Source organism: Neopelma chrysocephalum, unplaced genomic scaffold (assembly GCF_003984885.1).
Source record: "Neopelma chrysocephalum unplaced genomic scaffold, ASM398488v2 Primary Assembly neopelma1_72, whole genome shotgun sequence".
Lineage (NCBI taxonomy): Eukaryota > Metazoa > Chordata > Aves > Passeriformes > Pipridae > Neopelma > Neopelma chrysocephalum.
This window is the reverse complement of record NW_020897732.1, coordinates 7,827,354-7,849,779: the sequence shown is the minus strand read 5'-3', so window position 1 is coordinate 7,849,779 and position 22,426 is coordinate 7,827,354. Positions and strand designations below refer to the sequence as shown.

General features: G+C 36.9%; 1 protein-coding gene across 2 annotated transcripts in view; it reads right to left on the bottom strand.

Annotated features, from left to right (window-relative positions):
- Positions 1-22,426, bottom strand: part of LMBR1 (limb development membrane protein 1) — a 67,251-nt gene that overhangs the window by 33,036 nt on the left and 11,789 nt on the right. Inside the window, exons 2-5 of one of the 2 annotated variants that reach the window (XM_027686863.1) lie at positions 18,459-18,531; positions 16,027-16,066; positions 13,506-13,645; positions 8,287-8,390 (exon numbers count right to left, since the gene is read on the bottom strand). In XM_027686863.1, the coding sequence (XP_027542664.1) occupies positions 8,287-8,390; positions 13,506-13,645; positions 16,027-16,066; positions 18,459-18,531 (357 nt within the window). The remainder of the gene's footprint in view (positions 1-8,286; positions 8,391-13,505; positions 13,646-16,026; positions 16,067-18,458; positions 18,532-22,426) is intronic. The other variant, XM_027686864.1, reaches the window with a different exon arrangement.

Sequence of the window (22,426 nt, the reverse complement as noted above, 5' to 3'; positions counted from 1 at the left end):
CCAGAAAACCTATCCCAAATAAACTCTACCATTAGCTTATCTCCTGGTAGCCTATTTTTTTGTAACTTACGCTGAGGCCTCTTTAAATGAAGTACATTCTAATTTATGGAAGCAACCTACTGACATTTAACTACTTCAATGAAACGGAGCACAGATCACATCTCATCACATCTTGATCCAATGTGTGCAACAACCAGCATCCACTTATTTCCCCCTCAGCTGTCCCCAGGTACAGAACTGTTATATATATTCAACAAACCACAGATCTCCTTATGCTGAAATAAAAAAGATAGATTTTTGCATATAATGTCCTCAACTGACTTAAGCAAGAAATCTTATAAAACCTTGTAAAGTATTTTACATACTTACAAAAACAAATTCCTAGTAAGCCATTATTCCTCATCAGACAAGTTTTTCTCTCCTGGCCACTAATTCTTGAATTTGTTTTTATTTCACTCTCATTGACACATGGTGTGGCCTTAAGCTGATGAATACGTGCATGTTATTTACCTGTCCTGCACAGTCTTGGATCCTAAATGTCTAAATACAGACAGTTAGGTCAAAAAAACCTTATGCATACTGAAGTCGAGGTTTTCAAATACAAAAATTAATACAACCAGCATTTCCAACCTCTTTTGACCTACCTGTAGTAATTTTCATGTTCTTACTGTGTGCAATGCAACTTTGTCTTATACTCTTTGTGAAGGGACAGAAAACAGACTTCACTGCAATACTTTCACAGATAAAGGTATTTTCATCTCATATGAATCTACACTAGAGTTACATACTCCTGCCACAGGTTTGCAAAAGCAAGCTATACACTCACAAAACTCTTTTAAGACGAATTTGCTGATATATATCTGTAAAAGAATAATTTATTTTTCCTCTGCAGAACTGCAAATGAAGGACCCGGTAGTGTAGCTATAATTTTAACATACTTTTGGAGTTTAGTGTAGACACTTATCAATGTGACATGCTAACAAGTATAGTAAACCTTCTCATCTTCCCTTTCCTGCCATTTTATAGGGTCTTCTCAAATTTAATATTAGATGGGCCTGTCCTCTACAATACAAATTGCAAACCCAATCTACATCTAGCCATGCACACAGCATTTCTGAGAACTTCAGTGGAAGCAGGAAGCACATGAAGGTTCAGTATATGAACCATCCTTAATGCAAGATTTACCATTAAATACAGTCCTTAACTCTGCACCTTACATCTTACAGATTATGTTATGGGTTTGTGCAAATGTCAGCTAAGTATTTTTCTATTTTAATAGGGAGAGGGAAAAAACCTGAACAAGCTGCTTGTCAAATCAGAATCCCAGAATAATCAGGATCTGCTTCTAAACAACAACAAACTGTAATAAATTTTAAGTGGTGTCATTTTAAAGGACTTCAGTTTAAAAACTGGATTTCATATCTGAACCTGAGATGTTAGCTTATGTCAAAAATACAAACCCAAACAGCTGCCTTTGATGTGACTGATTAAACAACTTTTGTCTCAGGTATCACTAATGGAATGAGTAAATGGGTTGTAATATAATGTATAATAATTCAGTTACATACTAGTAAACATTTCATAGAGATCAGAGCACTAAAGTCTCAGTTCATGCTCAATGATTTTATAGACAAATAAATATGAGCTTAAATGCCAAATACACATCCACTGTTAACAGGGCACCTCAAGACTATTTGGAGAGCCATTACACACAGTGGCCCGTGGGTATTGCAGCCAGAGGGACATGCAAGCATAAAGCACAGTCAAATGCTGTTTGCAAACAGGGTTCAAGATCATGCACTCTCCAAATCCCTTTTCCAGCAAAATCAAGGCAAATTTTAAAAACTGACTGGTTTTAATTAGAGATAATTTCATACTGGAAAGGAATTCCAGACCACTTATTTGCCAGTAGTTTGCCATAAAGAAACACTTTCTTTCAATGGAAAACTGCTTGAAATAAGCAAAAAAGGTTCTGAAAGTAAATACTTCAAAGCTAACTTTAAATATACTTCCTACATTGGCTTCGTCACATACTGAAAATATATTTTACAGTGTTCTAACCTATAGTTGTACCAGAGTTTTACTGGTACAAATAACAAAGCTGCTGGAAAAATACAGAAATTAGAATTTCCATATACGCAAGAAAAAAATTCAGCAGGTTCACTGTTCACTGTACTTATTACTGTGTTTAGTTACTTAGAGTTTGCAAATACAATGCATTGCAACCTCATACGTCAGACAGTTAAGTTTAGTTCAGTCTTTTTTCATGGTGACATGAATAGGAAAAGTCATTGCTACAGATAGACTGGATCAAATCAGCAACTGAGGAGATGGAAGACATACACACTGGGGTTGCTCAGCAAACTAAAAATAACTTACTTTTACAGCAAAAAAGCAGCTTCAAAAAATGTTAATAATGGTATTTCTGCAAAGCTTCAATCTTTCACCCTCTCCCCATATAAGTAATTTTACTTGTAAAACATATTTTTAAAAGTCATGCTCCAGTGAAAGAGGTGAAGGGAAGAAATCTGTAAGAGCAAAAACCACTGCATTTCATATTTGGAAAGGAACCTACACCCCACATTTTACTTGCACGGGCTGAGCTGCCACTGCTAACTCAGGCAGGACTTTGCAGCCACCACAGTCAAATCTTTATACAGTAGCAAGCACTACACAATAAATGTTCTGAACACTGGCCCAGCTCACCTGCCTTCAGCGTATGAATAAACTGCTACATTTTTAAGTGGTGTTTTTGTTAAAATAAACTCAATGAGGATTTGGGACGAGCTATCAAGGAAAGGCAAGCAGATGGAGAGACTAGCTGACACATAACAATAGCTGGTGAAATATTACTCTTATTTTCTGTAATAAACACCAAGATCAAAACATTACGCAAGTCAAATTTCCTTGAAAGGTTCCCAGCAGGAGTTTTCCTTTTTGTTTGTGCAGTACGCGATTTCCTCTCACCCACAAAAAACATACCAAGAATGTGCATGTGCCACTAACACTAAGCAGCACTTCCTTAATCACTCATTTCCAACAATTTATGGATGATCAGTGGCAAAAACGAGCAAAAATAATGAAAGCATGCAATGAAAGCTCATTGAGACAAACCGGCTTGGACTTCCTACTCATTTCTGTGTCTCTTTAAGATGGGGATCTGATACAAATTAGCCACTGGGAAAAAAGTCATCTGGTCATAAAATACAGTACAGGGTCACTTTTATGTAAGTTTGCCAAAAGGGACATAAACCAGGACAATTTCAAACTGTGACACAGGATAGAAGTATATTAAAAAAATCTTTGTTCCTCCTCCATTGTGCTGTCATGTTGCTCAGCTTTATAGACATTCTGAGCACCAGCTCTGGCCTCTTCGCTTCCACCTGGTCTACCTAATTAATTAAGCAAGGAAGTTACCTCAAATTTTTGTACTATTTGTTTTTATTATCATGCACTTCTTTTGATGTCCCAGGAGTTAACCTCTTAATCCACAGACTTTGTGTGTTGTGTTCTGAACATTTTGGGATGTCTGGATAATTTGGATAATTGGTCAGGATGTTGCTGTCGCTCATGTTAAACTTTATGCTATGACTTCAAGTTCAAAGATCAGTATTAAGGTAAAATACTTCATAAAGCCTTTTTAAAACTCTACACTTGTGATTATACAATATCCAGTTATTCCAGTTTGTCACAGTGGTAAGTTGCACTATTTGTATTTTCTTACAAGGAAATTACTCTTAAACATCTTTACCTTTGTCAACTTCAAGTAAATACAAATTTCTGCTGAAGTTACATCAAGAGAAAGCATATTTTAAAGGTCAAGAAAAGGTATAGCAATTATCTCCTCAAAAATGATTGCCTCCTTCACACAGCAGCACACACGTAATTTTCTGTGCAGTCTGTTATTCACACATGGAAACGTCAGCACTGTGACCTACAGATGCTCAACTGCAAATATCACATTTTTTCTTTTTTGGACAGAATGATAAAGAATAAGGTTAATTCTGACACAAAGAAACACAGCTGACATCTTTGCTTCATAACTACTACAGAATCTGAGCACATCAGTGACGAAGAACTGAAAGGTTATCTAAACAAGGAACATAACTTTATGCAGAGACTATACAAAATACAAGGAGAACATAGAAAGATATGAAACCATTTTTAATACTGATGCAGGAGGTCAAAGTTACATCAGGTACTCCAATAGCTCAGTCAATGCACTGGCTAAGGTGTAATGTATCACTGTGACCTTCGATTACTTCAGTAGTTTTGAAAAACTAAATTCATATATGTGCACGAAAATACATGTGTCCATAAATAAGCACATGGCATACACACATATATGCACATACATATCTGTATATCATACACCTCCAATATTGTATTTATAATTATTGTTCTTATATCAGAAATCTGCAACTGTCATTAAATGGAAATAAACTAGAGCAAAGAGCAGCACTTAAGCTCTTTAATAGGGCACAGTCAACCCCCCTAGGCCCAAAATGCCCTTTTTGAATTAACATAGTGGGTTTTTATTAAAAGCTAGGCAAAGAATCAGTCTGAATTTCAGTAGAGCACTGCATCCATCCATGGCGAGTGTCTAATTTCCGAATTTCTCTCCTCTGCACAATATGCAAGTCCTTGGTTGTTTTAAACTGTTGCCCTGGGGAATCAAAGTGAGTCTATAAGGGGGGCCATGTGCCATTTAGAAAGTATACTAGCAGCCAAGAAAAAAAACCTTAGCAAATTGGAAGATGGTTAATCAAACCCATTCTGATTCAGGAAACTCAAACAGTTAAGGGAGCGAGGCTCCCATACAGGAACATGGAAGGAAAGGTTATACAAAGCTTTAACAGCAACCTATGAGCTATTTGAAATATCATAGCTTGAAAAAAAGTCACATTACAGTCAGTGCATAAAATCAGCTTTTATAGCACAGTCTATGATAAACACTCAAACAGATGGCTAAAAACTTTGGGGGTTAGGTCCATATGTGATAATAACTAAAATTACTGTTGCTATTTAATCTGAACAAAGACATCCATTAAAAAGTAAAAAAATCTGTTCCATTTCAAAAATGAACCTCTTAATTATTCATTTTCAGAACTTTTATCAAAATCCAGCAAGTAATTCATATATGAACACGTTCAAATAGACATCTCCGCTATGCACACCAAAATCTCAAATGACCTATGTAGTCATTATAAGGAAGGTAATTCAATGACAAATTCAAGATGAGTTGCATAAAAGCTTCCATTGCAGCAGTCGTTTTATCCAAATTTTGAGCTGAGTTGGGTATCTAGAATCAACTGCTGTTACAACTCCCAGCTGAAAGATTAAAGATTACATATCCATGCCAAATCTCTTTACTGAATGTCTTCACATTTACAGTAGTTTGCTCTTCTCTTAAATGCTGCAAGTTTTGCCAAATGTATGAAATGTTCTTTTAAATTGAGACCACCAAAATCTTGATTTTTCCAGCAAACAGTAATACCATTTGAACAATGTTTTATCTCTCTGGTCCATTAGTTTGATGTGATGGATGACAAAATACAACATTTTTTTCAATTTACACAAAATAATTTGTTAAAGTAACAGAATTCCACAAAGTAATCGTGGTCTCAAAATATCCTCTGAAAAGAGGTAAGAAATATAACAAAAATCTACAGGAGATAAAATAAGATGGGAAATACCCTTCCTTCACAGATTCTAGAACTGAAAAGCCTACATATAATCCCAAGTTTGATTAATCATAAATTTTCCCAGATTCTAAGTACCCAATTATGTGATGTAATATTTTAAAATATATATAGTAATTACTGCAAGTAGAATTGTTTATCTGCATGAGCATCTGAACAGAACAGCACATTCAATTTTAACTACTAACTTAGTCCAGAAGTGACATCTGCCATTTATTTTCCAACAAAAGTGATCAAAGACAAGGTTTGTTCATATTAAAATAGACCACAATTTCTACATCTTCACCATCGGCCTTAAAGCTCACTCAAAACTGATCAAACAATTCAGTATGTCTGCATCCATTTTGGATACTTTGAAATAAAGCAGTCTGGTAGAACAGATACTGGATAAAGGCCTTGAGCACTTACACCAGGAATCACATTTGGCATCTGGGATGTTCCAAACACACCGAGAAGTAAAAAAAAAAATCCAAAATTGAGTTCACTGCCCTTTCAAAAGGTGGGTCTTAATACTAAAATCTGATCTCATCTACCCCATGGAAAAGCCAAACTACTCTAAAGCAGCAACAATCACCTTTTTCCTGACATCTGAAAAAGATTATGGTTCCATCTCATCTGGAGTTACAGATGTTTCCAAGCTTAAACATGTAATGGTCATCTTATTTATCCTGAATGGGATTTATTGATAGCCAATATCACTGTTACTATCAAAGTTTCGTGTAAAGTGCAAGTTCGATGTATCTGGGATACATAAAGTATCTGTTGGAGCCAAGAGAACTCTGCAAGTCAAGGGGACACACCAGAATGATGGTACCTGGCAGGCTAATGGAGAGAATCCTTGGTTTTGTTGGATTGCAGGAGACACAAACCTCACTGAAATCAGTTAACTTATTTTTTTAGAAGAAAAGATACATATTAACAATGGCTAGATACTTAAAGGAAAATGGAGTGGCCTCCACACAAAAACTGGAAGGACAAATGGAGTTGCTAAAAGTTCTTAGGCCTGTAGACACCTGAAGTGGAGGAAGAAGAGAGGAGAGTGTTTTCCAGCCAAGAGTGACAAACAGGGTTAAACACAGTAGCCCATCACCAAACTCCTTTAAAGTTGAATGCATTAGTTTGGTCATCCAAACTCGTAGATGAAGGGCCCTGGACACACATCTGCAGTTTGATCAATACACAGCAAAGATGCAGCATCATCAACTCAGCACAGGCGACACCAAACAACATTTACACACCAGCAGGACCTGGTCAGGGTGGGGTTTTCTGACACAGCTGTATTGCTCAGTCTAAGTAATATCTCCCAGTACCTTCAGCTGTGGAACATAGTTTTCGCTTCTCCACGTTGTTCTCTCAAATTAAAACTTTTCTTAGAAACTGTTGTATGAAGGATCTTTTTTTTTTTTGCTGTCTTCTGTTTTCTCTCTTAAATGAGCCCTAAAATCCCAACTTGAATGCAGCACTTTGAGTTTTTCCTAATTCCACCAAGAGCAAAAATGGCAACATCACTGCCTCCATGCCAGTTCCTGTCAATGCAACCAGGAATTACGTTTTCCTTCCAAACACAATTATGCCCCTGTGGCTTTACATGACATGCCATCTATCGATGATTCATAGTCATCCATATTCACCTTTAACTCTTTTCATTTTCCAGACTTCAGATCACTTTCCAAGACCCTTTGCTTTCTGAGAACTGTCATCCAAAGGGAGCAGAATTCCCTCATGTGTAGTATCATTAAAAACAAAAGTGTAATCATTTGGATGATAAAGATTAATGGAAACGTGCTACAATTGGTCCCCAGACAGTCATTCCAGTTTAATCTATTTGATATTTATGATTCGAAATTCATTTTGATGTGCCTCCATTATAGTAATTTTTCACTGTAATTCTTTAGTTCACATATTAACACAATCGTTATCATTCTATTGTTCAAAAATTGCTTTGCCAAGTTCCATGCCTCACTGAAATACTTGGCTCTCTTAAGTATATTCAACTAAGTTGAATATTTTATGGTATTCTTTACCCATTTAAGACAGTTTTCTTAACATATTATTTAAATACTGACCATACTTGAATCTCCTTTGGGACGTTTGTAATTTTAAAATTCACAAATCAAGCTTGTCTTCACGGGATCATCTGCTATTTAATCACCCGTCCCATGAGCAAGAAACCTGTGCTCCTTTTCCTTGTTACATTATTTCTAGTGTACTTATTGAACCTTCTCTCCTTTTACCATCCCCCCCAAAAACCCTCATTTTCCAAAAAAATCTTGACTAAATAATTTCATTTAAACAAAAAAAAAAAAAAAAAAAAAAACCAAAACAAAAAAAAACCACACACACAAAAAAACCAACAAAAGAGTTAAGTCATTTTCTTGGTCTCAGTACGTGTAGCTTTTAAGGATACCTTTTTCCCCCATACAATGGCTTGTGCAAGAGTGTGCAGCCGTATTTACACCTTCACATAAGCACACACATCCCAGAGCCAAATCCTCCCAAATTTATAATTTCAGTTTCATCAGAAACAAGGGCTGAAAAGGAAATATATACTGCAATTACTCCATATTTAACAGTGTTTTCCTACCTTTTTTAAGCCAGCAAATCCTTCTGATTCCAGGAAGAAAAACGCAAAGGGCATCAACACAAACAAACATAGATTTGAAAAAAGAGAAGCAAGATTCCACAAACCTGCAACAGACAAGAAAAAGTTGACATTCTATGTTTCTAAGGTTTAAAAGTTAAAGATACTACATTTTCCTCCCTTATATATAACAATGTAGTATACATACAAGTGCTAACAGAAGCCAGGTTTTTATGGACATATTTATTGACAGGTCATTGCTGAAAAACATCCATTTCTCTGTGTAATGATCTTCAAACAAAAACTGGACACCAACTTACACAGCAGCAAATGTCAGAAACCACGGACTACTTCCACAAAATCTCATTGAAGGTTCTTTAGAGAACAGTCTTCAAAGTTTTCAGGAGAAAAGTATTTTACTGTTCTCAGTGAATCTCACAAGAGATTCTGTGTAATCACTTTCTCCCATATTTTTTCCAAGAGAAACTCCAACAAACCATGGATTTTAACATGAGCCATGTTAACGCAGAAATGCCATTGTCACCTCCAAACCAGAAGATAGCAACAACAGCCTTCCACAAGGGGATGACTGGCTCAGTAGATGTTGTTTACCTCAACTTTAGTAAGGGTTTCAATCATCTCCTATAAATCCCCTCACAGTCTAATTAAAGAAGTAAGGTCTAGATAAGTGGACTCTGAACATTGGCTCAGCTTCTGGGCTCCCAGGGTTGTGACCAGCAGGACACAGTCAGGCTGGAAGTCAGTCACCAGTGCTATAAAAACCCCATGGAGTTCATGGTGGGTTTAACATCTTCATCAGTGACCTGGGTGATGGCAAAGACCATATCCCCAGCAAGTCTGCTCAAGAGAGAAGTAGGGGAAGAGCAGTGTCCTCCCCTGCCACTCCAATGAACCCCAACAGGCTGGACAAATGGACAGAGAACAGAGAAGAGCAGACTCAGGGAGATTTTATCAATATATAAAAATATCTGATGAGGGAGGAGGAAAGGAAAACAGAGTTGGATCTTCACAGTGGTATCCAGTGAATGGAGAAGAGGCAATGAGCACGAATTGAAAAACTGGAAAACCTACTTAGTTATAAGACGAAAGAAGAAAAACAAACAAACTAAAAATCCCAAATGTTTTCCACTGTGAGTGTACTCAAACACTGCAACAGGATGCCCACAGGTTTTGTAACCTCCACCCTTCAACATATTCAAACCCAAATGGGCAGTGCCTTGAGCAGCCTTCTCTGACTGACCCTGCTTGGAGCAGGTTATTTCCAGAGCTCCTTCCAACCTCAACCATTTTCAGCCATGGGAAAAATCAACAACTGATTACAACTAGGACATCTGTAAGACACATGTGACATCTGCAGGAAGGGAACAGGTTTAGCAAACAGCCTGAAGTGATAGCTAATCTCCATTAGGGTATCTGCTCTATAAAGATTTTCTAAGCTGAACACTTTCTGAACAGCCAGTTTCTGGTGCCTACACATAAACCCATCATCACTCATCCTATCAGAAGTTGTACAGGATGTGGTGTTTCTTCTTTATAAAAGCAGAAGCTTACCTGCAATTTAGCAGCTAAGAGGTCTAACTACTGTCACATGTTCTGCATCCTGAAAAAAACAGCTTTTACTTTGTAGAGAAAAACACTTAGTCCCCCACCTTCCCTAAAGCACACGTTTCCACAATTCTGTGGGACTATGTTATGTCACCTGAATATCACTGAAAAAAAGAATATCCCCCATGATAAGAAAATTTGAACTAACAGCTTTGTTTGTTTCCTTTCTTCCCATGTAGAGGTTTTTTTCCTTTTCTTCTTTGAAACTCTTCATTTCAGAAAGAGTAGGGAAGGAAAGAGACATTTACTGGGTGTGTGGGCAATTCATTATTGAGAGAATTTCTGTATGTAGTTCCAAATGTAAAATACTTAGCAGTGATCTTCACCTATACCCTCCTAAAAAATGCTTTCACCATATACGTCTTTTCTCCTTAAATGACATTATTTAAATTTGAAGAAGAAATAAAAACGAGGGGGGAAGAGGGAGGCAGGGGACCGAAAGAACTACTGCTTCAGCAATTGACAGCACCAGGACACCAGGAACTAAAGTTAGTCAAATACATCACAGAAAAAAAACTGAGAAAATTCCAATAGATGCGTGAAATATAACACTCAATTGCTAAGGAAAACAGACTGCCTAAAGGTAGCTAAACTCCAGCTAACAAAGAAGGGGATTTTTCCTTTTGAATTTGCTTAGCCAGGAAGCTCCTGTTACCATTCGAGAAACATTCAGGCATAGCAACATCAGCAAGAATGTCATTAACAGCCCTTAGGAGGGGACATTAACTCAAGCAGTCTGCTTTTTTTTTTTCCTCCCTAACAAGTAAGACACCAGAGTCAGAGTAGAAATACTACTAGATGGGGGTGGGAGTCTTATTTCAGCAGTTTTCTCTAGCTGAAGACAGACAGTGCATTCAGTCACCTAATGCAAAGCTGAATACCTGCTTGTCCTAATTTCAGCAGCTCTGTTACACACGTATCTTACAATACAAAACAGTGCTCAGGCGCTGCATAGCATGTAGAGCACTTCAAGGAAGGGAAGAGTGGTGCATATCCACTCTTTAAGTGATTTTTAAGAAGTTAAAATCCACAAATTTACACATTACCAGTTGATACCAACCACATTTACAGAATATTAAACTACAGAGCTACAACGTGCACCTGAAGTTGAGAGGGAAGGACAGTGATGTTCTGCTGCTGACAGACATAAGCACTTTCCTCAAAGTAAGGAACATACACAGCCCTCCATATTTCTTATCCTAATCTGATAGTTCAGAAATCAAATTAAAATAGACCCAGAAAAAGAATTATTTCCTACTACGCTGACTGTATCATAAAAATGCAAGAGACTTGCAGATATCAACATACAAGAAAGCTTTAAGCTGTCTATTAGAATATTTTAATTTTTTTTCCTTTGCATTTGTAGTGACTTAAGAATGTCCCCCATAAAACATGTTAATAAAACACGGAAATTAAAAATCTCTCAGTCTTTGGCAAACAGAGTAGACCCTAAGTAATCTCTCATCCTTCTTATTCGTGGCAGTTTCATTACGTTTTACCCCCACCTGGTGGTTGTACCCAACAGCAGCACAGGGGAACACCAGCTGTCAGAACTAGTTCTGGGTTTAGTTCAGCATGTATTAATTAGGTAAGAGTGTTCATAATGGATCCAGGTTTTAGAAGTTTTTTCTGCCTTTCTGCCTACTTTCAAAAATTTGAGGCATATATTTTCTACTTTTCTATATGCCACAAATAATGCAACAATCTGAAGCATAAAATTCCTTAGTGTCAGGTTCAAGAACCTCAGATTATAGCTGTAATTGATAAATCTAAAAAAAATGAAGTGTTTTCAAGTAATACAAATTTTTCCATTTGATAACACTTGCAAAGCAGTACACAAGCCGTACACGAAGGCTACGCTGGACAGAGACATAACATTGGCTGGGCTTCAGTGCTCGTGATGGCACTACGAGCTCTCACAGCTCGCACAGGTATTTGTCGCTGACCTCGCCGGGGTCCTGCCAGACACGAACAGGGTTTAGAGCCGGGAAATGCGGGTGTGCAAACCCGGCGGGTGCCACAAGAGGGAGCCCTTCCCCCAGGGAAACGTTCCCGCACACAGATCCAAAACCTCCTGATGCTCCTGGAGTTCTTCACACCAACTTAACTCACACAAGGTTTACCTCAGTCATACCAGCCCCTACGATAAGCTTTGCAATACACACACCTGGAAGCACCAAGATGCTGAATTTGCTTTCTTGCTACCCACTGCTATTGGACTTGAGAATATAAATTACACTGTGCAGGCATAAAGTGGTACTTTCCACATTAAAATCAAAAGAAGATGGTAACTGGAAAATTCAAAAGCCTTCTTATTTGACAGCTACTTACTCCAGCAGCTTTCTTGTTAACCCAAGTTTTCTGCTGTAGTGTAGCAATTCTGACAATGGGAAAATTTCTGAATTGGCTATTACATAATTTTCAGTCTCTGAAATATTTTACTGTCCTTTTTCCAAAGACACTTCAGACACAGAAGGAAGGATTTATTTTATTTTTTTCTTATGTTTGGGAGTAAAGCACGCAAAGGTCTGATCAGTCAAAGCCATGTGAAGAATGAGAATTAGCTGGGGTTTTTTTCCTCCCATGGAGGAGACATACCAAATTAGCTATCCCCTACGATGTGTGACAAAACAAATCATAGAATAACTCAACTAGAAAGAACCTATAAAGTCACATAGTCTAATCTGCCTTTAAAAAAACTAAACAGCAGGTGCAATCAGGTTGCTCAGGGCTTTAACCAGCAGAGTTTTAGAAAACTTTCAAGATCTCCCAGTGTCTCTGGATAACCTTTTCCACTGTCCAATCATCCCCACTGTGAAGAATTATTCCTTCACGTTCTGCAAACACCACTTCTGGCCTCTCACTTCACAAAAAAGCAAACAAACAAACAAACAAAAACACCCAAAACTCATTCTTGCAAGTGAGTGATCTGGAAATTAATGAATTTGCTATTTGTATTATTAGACATTTAGCAAAAGCATACATTTTTTCAGAGAAAAATCTGCTCAAGCCAAATCACTATCTCTTCACGAGAGCTAAAAGGACACCACAGTTAACTTGTAAATTATTTGTTCCATATTAAATAGTTTCACATAGTAAACCTACTTTCTCCAGCCAAATCTACCAAAGAACGTCCTGTTTTCACCAGTTACTATTTTACTGCACATCTTTACCACATGATACGCTTATATTCATAGCAAGTTTCTTAAAACATTTTTTTTTTATTTTGAGAATAAATTTAATAGCTATCATCTTAAAGAGAAAGGAACGTGAATCTTGCATTAACACACAAGGAAGAAGCTTGAATAGCATGTTTCAAGTTAGCTTCTAGTAGCTCTTATTTACATTAATATTCAAAGCAGTGAATTTGGTTTAATTCCATCAAGTTTGCCTAATTCTTAAAAAAAACAACCAACAGAACAGTTAAGACAGATTTTGTGAAATATCACACAGCAGCAAAAACAATGAGCCAACAGAACATTAACAATTCAATTAGCATATTAAATGAAAATGGAGTTATCAGTTTGAAAATAAGAACACATCTGTGCAAGTATAATGAAGACATCCATTTTAATTACATTATGCCGAGTACTAACCATGAATTAGTGAGCCATTTAACCACTGAATATAGTAGTTTTGTGGAAAAGAAAGCAGGATCTCATTGCTGATTATTGAGAAAGGTAGAAGCAGGACTGCACCAGCTGAAACTGCTAGAGTGAAGGTGCTCAAGAATAGCCTGAAATTTAAAGAAATGTACCACTGTTACCACCAACATGCTCTGAACAGGGGGGAAAAAAAAGTAGTTAGCCTACCTGTCAATCAGTGTCTGAAGGCAACACATTCTTACATTGTAAATGGGCAGGAAAAACTGGGATTTCCACAACATTTCACTTCCAAAACACAAATTTAATTTATCAAATAGCTTATAGAATCTAGTAAAAGAATTAATTTTTACCAACTACCACAATTATTCTCTTGGGACCTGCATGCATTCAATTCCAATGTGATACAAAGGTTAAATTACTGGAGTTCATGAAATATCTTTTCATAGGACTCCTCTTTTAGTTCTCATTTCCCACATACACACATACGCAAGAAAAAAAATCCATTTCTATATTCTTAGTACAATTTTTAAAAGCAGAGCAGCTTTCTAATGTCTAAAGAGTACAATTATACATAAATACTTTAACACGAAATTTTAAAAAAAATTGCTTTTCTTACACAAAGTAGTAATCTGAGTTATCATCTCATAGCTGTAAAGTCAATACCCAGAAATTGTCAGAATTATTTCAAATATTTAAGCTTATTCTTTATAGATCCCAAACACAACTTAAAGCAAATGCCATCTTGTGGCATTAAAAAGAACTGTGTTCTTAGAAAAGAAAAAAAAACCAACAAAAACATTCTTACAGAACAAATACAATGCTACAATAAAATCAGAAATAATTCTAAAAATAGCATGACAAAAAATATGATCTTAAATAGATCATCACTACAACAGGAACATCAGTAACTTGCTTACAGAAATCTTACTTTTCCTTAACAGTCTACGAATCCATTTTTCATTTACACAATACTTAATCTAGAGTAGAAAGTCTGAGTGACTAATTTTATTTTTAAAAATATTCTTATGCTATTGTTGTTGGTTTCTGAGACTTTTTTTTTCATTGATTTAAGGAATTTTAAGTATTCTAAGCCAGAATTGTGAAACCTAACACACTACAGAAAGGTGCTACAGCAGTTTGGCTTTGTTTTCTCTACACACACCCCTCTTAAGTCCTGACAGTTATGCCACATGAAGAAAAATCTGTGTACAGATGCTTGAGAGTTATTGCTTTTTGAAAAACAACATGCACACTCTTGAGGAACAAGAAAGCTTATGCTGAAAGAAAAAACAGCATTTTATATTTATAACAACACTTTTAACAAAACGCTATTACTCTGATGGAAGTGCTAATCTTGTCTTAAATTGTTCTTCATGCAAACACGGTGTATGTTTGTTGTATTTTAAAGCTAAATTAGAAAACAAATGCAGGGAGTTAACAGTTAACAAGACAAATTTTACCCTTTGAATACTGAAAAATGCAGAACCACAGGTGGATCACAGGTGCTATAAAAATAATTCAATGTAGAAGAGCCGTCACTGTAGTCTTAAAAGCACAGGAGAGATGTTCCTGGACTTGAGAGGGAAGAGCTTCATGGCATTTAAAAATATGTATTGTTCTCTAGATCTGAAGTAGACCTTGTGGCAAATAAGTGTTTTGAATTCATAAAAAGTATCAGTATCACACACTATTGGGAGAAGTGCACCTGAGATTTACATCTCCTTTGTACATCTTTCCCGCTTGCCACCACTGCACACCTAAAAGTGAACAGCTTGCAATGTACTCGGCACCTTCCCAGGGTACAAGACAAATCAATAAAGTACTCAAAGAGCTCTCCTTCCAAGAGGATGACAGTACCACCAGGGAAGAGCTAAGAACATTGTCATAAGCAAGTAGCAGGTTCACACAGTTCAGCAAATCATGTAATTGAGATGGCAGCAACAGCTCACGGATGTTCTGTAAATCCTGAGGCATATTTAAATAGGAGATATTAATATCCAGCTTCACAAAGGAACAGGACAAAGAGAGAGTTGTTGGCAAACAAGCAGGTCTGGCAAGTGTTTGTCTTCCACTTGTTATTCTTTTTTAAGCTTTTTTACAATGATCAGATACAGATGTCTACTTCAGAGGGAGCTAACTTTCTTCCCAGGATCCACTGCCTCCCTTGACAGGGCTTCCATCGACCACAGGGGGAACTTTAAATACCTACATTTTAGAGATCTAAACTTAGGTGCAGGTCTTGCAATGAGTTCTACCTCTTGCATCAGGTCCTCACACAATATTCTGGCTAATGCAATGTTCATGCCTACCAGGAAAACCACAGGTGAAAAAAGCCCTAGACCAAACTTTGATAGCACAAGGTACCATGTAACCAAATCTTTTTCCTCTGCCCTCTAGCAATCTATTTGCTGTCACATCTAAAAAGGGCTGTTATTTATCTGAAAGCACACAAGATTCTTATCATAACAATATATTCAGGGAAAAAAGTTCTGCACAGAAGAGCTATACATACGATATTCTGTTAACAATGGCATCTTCATCCTCTTGTTCATCTGAAAATTAAATTACAGCAGGTTATATTCCATACTTACATGTCTTTCCTGAGGCTAAAATGTATATACATAGAAATAATTTTAATTTGCAATTAAAATTTAGACATACAATTTATTAGCATCAATATTTTAAGAAGGTTCCTTCCAAAAATGAATACTCTTGCCTTTTTTTTTTCCCTAGTTGAACTCTCTTCAATCAATATAACAACGAGGTTATTTCACTTTACTTAAATATGCAGATCAAAATTTCTTGGAAACACCTTCCAGAGGGCTCTATGGCAAACACACTTTCAGACTACTACTGCCATGGCTGCTACTAGAAACTGTCACTTTGGGCATCTCTGAAACCAGAGAGAGCAGGCAAGCTATAGGAAAAGTCTTAGGGTACAAGCTAACTACTGCTGGAAATCCCTGAACAGATGTTTCATTTTCAGTACTAATGTCTTCTCAAAACAAGAAAGCATTCCCAGAGCAGTGGTGATGACTATTCAGTTGCTTCCCCTTACTCATCCCTCTTCCCAGCTCTTGGGGGTTTGCGACAACAAGGAGGGGTCTTGTTATTCTTGCTATTTGTTTTAGATTTAAGGTATCATGGTTTTCCTTCTGGTATTTCACATTTTAGACAATTTCTGTTTCTTTATTCCTTACTTAATACTACAACTATTTGAAATAATATCAACATCTAACTCAGAGATCAATCACTAACACATCATTTATTCTTTACAATCTTCTCTACATCAGTACACAAATGTAAGCATTTTTAAATTTGAAATCATTTTACATTCAGCTTTCTTGCATTTGTCAGGTTTTCCATAAGAGGTAAATCAAATTTATTTTAAAATCTAAGCATAAATAAAGTCAGGTGTTTTACGTACTTAAGAGTCATGCACACACTTGTAATAAACATGTAACCACTAACTTCATGCTATTTTGAAATTTTTATGTGAAAGTACATGGGGTTGTTGAGGTTTTTTTGATGGGAAGCTCATGGTATTTTGAGAGACTAAGTCAAGGTCTCTTATGAATCAATTTGGCTAAAGAGCTTTTTGGATAAAGAATGAACAATTTGTCCTTAAAGAGTTCCAGTTGTGTTGACTCTTCAAAAATGTCTCATCAGGAAGATCCTATCAAGCTACAAGGTTTGTCTACCTAAATACTTACAGAGCTTTCTGAAAGACAGCTGCAGAGCAGTTCCTCTTCCTAGCCAAGACTAAGTGCCAGAAAAAGGTAGTAAAAGTGTCTTTGCATCCAACAGTATTTGCCAAACCAGTTTCCCCTTCCTGTTTTTCTGTAACTCCAAATGGTAACAGCTTTGTAATATCCAAAATACATATTAGGATCAGAGGATAATGTCAGTTTTACTTCCTACGTTTAAAGAGATGCACCTTTTTTTTAAGGTATTAAATTTCACGAAGCATTTACTTTTTAAAATGTGACTCCTTCTATGAAAGCAGCTCTATCATAACACAGGTCACTATAGCTGAATAAACAGTTTCCATTAAAGCTCAAAGTGTCAAGATCATCATGCACAAGAATGTTTCTACAGCATGACTGACTATTAGCAAGCACCAAGGTCCCAGATAAGCTGCCAAGAGTCAAAGATTCTGACATTTTATACAGATTTTTATGCTACTGTCTTTAGAAAAAAATATAGACAAAAACGATGGGGCTTCCTACAGCCTAGTTTCAGACAGATAATGTTTCTAAAGGAAAAAAAATTATAGTATTATCTCAAGAAATAAGACTTCAGTGGAAGTCATAAGGAACAGGTTAAGAACACTAAAATAACTTTACCTGAGCAAAGCAGGACTTTTAGAAGAAATACAGCACTTTCCTTCTGTATCACTGGTAACATTTTACTTTACCAGCTAAAGATGTAAACTTGATTTTGGTGCTAAAACAGAGCTGAAAATACTTATTCTAGAAAAGCTGATGTAAAAGGAGAGCAACAGGATCTAAAGGCAAGGGAGGCAGAAGCGTCTACTTGACATTAATCCCTTTCTATCCTCTCAAAAAAGTTAAAATTTAGGCTGTCACAGAGCCACAACAGAACCAGTGACTGTGGCCCTCCCACTCAATCATAGAGACACTTTAGTGCTCTCCCTGCCTTTCTTAGTGATCCCACATGGCACAAAGAAGGACCTGAGGAGTGCCAGAGTAGGCACAAGGGAGAATCTGGGAACTCATGGCTCAGGGACAAAGGAAACACAGAGAGGGCAAGACAGCAGCAGAGACAATCAGGTCAGTCCAGGCTCCCCCAGACCAGCAGCCTGGCAAACACTTTTGGTCAGGGATCTTGTTCTTCTGCTTTCTTTTTTCAGAGAGAAGACAAATCATCTATTCACTTGAGAAACAGAATTATTTTTGGATATGTTAAAAATTCTGTGCTTACCTGCTTTCCTTTTGTATCTTGTGATTATGAAGTAGGAAACTATGTAGAGAACAGCAAACAGGAGAAAACAGATCTGGAAAAGAAAAAAAACATTGCATCTATTAGGTTGTGAAGAAATGTCTGGATTTTAATAAACAGAAAATCCAGTCTCAACAATTTAAAACTGAATTCAGGTCAACAAGAGTGTATTCTATGTAAATTTCAAGACTCTTACGTTTTATATCTTATTAATAGAAAGCTAAACCCATAAGAACAGTTTAATTAGAATAACAGGTACTGGGGAATTATATGGTCAGCATGTTTTACTCTAAAATTAAGAAAAAAGCCTTATTTACAGTGTGATTTTTTTTTGTCTGGGGGAGGGGTGGGTGGGGTGGGTTGTTTTTTGAAGTTTGAATCCACCTGAGTTGTGAAAGTAATCAGACTTATACGCCCTTCACATGTAACCTAAGGATAATTGTATCTTATACAAGGGGCTCTCTGAAGATCTATTTTGGAGTAAGCTGTAAAGGTGTGGAAAGAAAGAAACATGTTTACTATTTCCATCATGTCTTGAATCAAACTAATTCCAGGTGACAACACACACTCCAGAGAGACTCGTGTGCCTACACTGGATGTCCAAGCCTGAGCTCATCAAACATGATGTTTTCTTCACAGTCAGAAGCCAGGGGCACAATCTCCCTCTTCATAAGGCTGGGGGCTTATTTAGATCAGATGTACCTTGAGCCCAGAGTGACTTGCATCAAACTGTTTCTAAGACGTAGCACCAGCATTTCAACACAATAAGGTAAGACCAAATCACCTACTAATCTGTCAGAAATCTTGGAGGAAAGGAATCGAACAGCAGGACAGTTTTAACCCTCCAAGTCTTTGTGGGGTTAAAAAAAAAAAAAAAACAAAACACACACAACATTTTATTTGCTTCTGAATGAGGCATCAGTGGCTCAACACTGTTTCCTTCATCTTGGGTGTTGATACTATTAAAAACGTGACTCAGTCAGAAACACAGCAAGAAGGAAGCATCTTCTGTGCAGCAAAATAACTTCGCTGGGCAACAGCTGATCTATTCATTTAATCAATCATTTGTAGATTTGTTGCCTTGAAAAACTCACTGTCTTAAAAAACTCAGGAGCAGAAAAGTTACCCTAAGAAAAAGGGAAAAGTGAAAGAGAAGGTAGTGATGATAACCCTGGAAAATTTGCATCTAAGTAAGCATATTGCATCCAAGTCAGCAGAATCAGAGGGAGAAAGAATGCATTATTCAGGAAGGACAGCCTTTTTATAAAATACTGATAAAAATAAACTGAGAAAGTTATTTCCCTTGTGTAGTCAGACATTTCAGATTTAAAAAAACAAAGTATATCCCAGTATCTGAGCAAGGCATTTGGGTGCCTGGAACTGCCCTACAGGTGCCTCCCAGAAGTAGGACAGTGCTGTAGGTCTGAAAGGGGCAACCAAGCTCATTCTCTGTGCAGGCAACACACAGCAGCAACACCCAAAATACAGATGCTGAAAATTAGATTTCATGACTAGATCTCCAAACTCAAACATTTAATCTGAATACAGCTCACCACTCCAACTTTCCTGAGGAAGCTTCAAAGAGGAAAAGGTTTTGATAAAGAATTCAATTCTTTAAATAAATAATTCTAATTATAAATAATGTTATTAAGATTTAATAAAAAAAAGTGGGTATATTTTTGAATCAGAAAGAACAAAAGAAACTGAGAGCAGCCTTGGTTTTTCAGTACTCTGACCCAGCTCATCCTGTCAGTATCAGAAAACGCAATGGCAGTGCTGAAAGAGAATCCTTCTCCAAGCTTCCAGTTCCTCTGAAAACTAGACCAAGGCTGCAGATAGAGACATCTAATTTTAGGCACCCACTTTTTAAAATCAGGTATCACATATACAGGGTCAGTGAATTCTTTAAAAATCTGTCAGATCCAAATAACACTGTACTGACGTAAAAGAAAGATGTAGTTAAGTTCATTTTTGGTTTAATTTTATTAAAAACAAGAATAAAAGTTACTGTAATCTTGTTTGTACCTTCAAATAAAACAAATGACCTTTATTCTATCTGTGATAGCAAGGTTACAATGAAAATGTGGGTCTGTGCTTAAAAGGTACCACTGAGATAAAGGAGATGTTTTGAAGGGCACAGCAGATAAAAGCTGTCCAGTAACACCAATTATCAAATGCTGCATTTCTAGTTTTAAATAACAGCTACTTTGCAACTCAACAGTAAGGGGTAAGTATGTATCTTGGTGTAATCATCCCCCTACTTCTGTCAGAATTGAGAACAACTTTGTACATGTTTGATAAAGTTGTTTATTGAGAATTCACATAATTTTAAAATGATGGGCAAGAAAACACGTAAATTCTGATAAATGAAAGCTGTAGGATCTTAGCAAAAGAGAACTCATAAACTAAAAGTCCTTCATACTGAACAAAACAAGTCAAGTAGCAAACTCAGAAATATTACTGCAGTCTCAACTTATATTCGGTGAAACCTCTGATCCTGAACTGTTTCTGACCATGCATTCTGAACAGCTTTCTAAAGGGAATAGCTAAAGTCAGCATCCTAACTATTTATAGAGTGGAACTCAGTTAAGCTGGGGAAAAGGAATGTGTTGCCCATGATAGCTGAAGAATAGGCTCCACTGTCCTGACACGCTGCAATCCTGGGTTCTTATTCCTCATGCTGCTGTTTGTTTCAGGATATTTTGTACTGGGAAAAAAGAAAACCAGCTTTGTTTGTACTTGCTCAACTTCAGTTCATGTTTCTCATATGAGTGACTGGGCTTGTGTGCAGCACTCCAGGTACAACCTTACAGCTGTATGGAACAGCATTAAGTCCTTCTTGCTGTGCTGAAAGTGCTTCACCACATTCACCTGAGAATCATAGGAGTAACTCAGCATTATCCTCTGATTCACTGGATCCATCCACACTGCCTTTTCCAACCACTTCCAGCAGAGCAGCTCTCAAGTTACAGTAGAAACGTGGATTTAGAGTTCAACCTCATCACCACATCTTTTTAAAAAAAAAAAACAAAAAAACACACCTTAACGTCAACTACGTCTATGGCTTTGCGGTAATTGAGTCCTTTCTAACCCTGTTCTAACCCTTTTTTGTGTTGACTACATCTCCTGAAGAACTAGGTTTGTGCTAAGGACAGAGTGGTTTACTTCATTTTCACCTAAGTTGAGCAAGATTGCTCTTAATGCTGATACCTGAAGAAACTGAATGGTAGGGTTTTTTTCTCCCAAAACACACCACCTTTTGTCATGCACAATACAGACAGTTTCTTAGTTACTTTACAGCTCTTCCACTAAGGAACACTGACCCTAGTTTAAGAAACCTTTCAATGCATTTCCTGGGTACAGCCCTTGGCACCCGCAAAAGGAACACTCTAACAATAGCCATGTGGCTTCAGAAAACACAGTTCTTAACAAGTCCTGATTTGACCTTCCCAAAAAAACCCTGGAAGAGAGCTAATTCTCATATGCATATGTTCATAGTACCCTAAATCATCTGTCAGCTTTCACTTCTAATCACTTATTAAAAAGCACGGGTAGTCATACTGAAATAGGGCACTACTCAAAACAGAACACCATAAAAAAAACTACATCGATATCTTCAGTGGAAAAAAAAAGCCTTTATTCTTTAAATTTCATCTTTTCTTCAGAAAACTAGCATATGTGACTGTATTGGAGCCAACACTGAAATATAATGCTAAATCCAAGTCATTTTTGCAAGCTGTTTCCAACCAAAGAGCAGGTTCATGCCATCATCTCTACAGTAAGAGCTGACAAAAGTTAAGGATGCTAAAATACAGCAAATCTAGGACAAGCTATATTCCTCAGATCCCCAAGTTCTCTGCAAGAAGTTTTTCACTGGAGCTCAAATGAAGCTCTTTTAGGTTTGATTTGCAGAGACAGTTAAGACACTGTGCAAAGACTGGTACCCAACT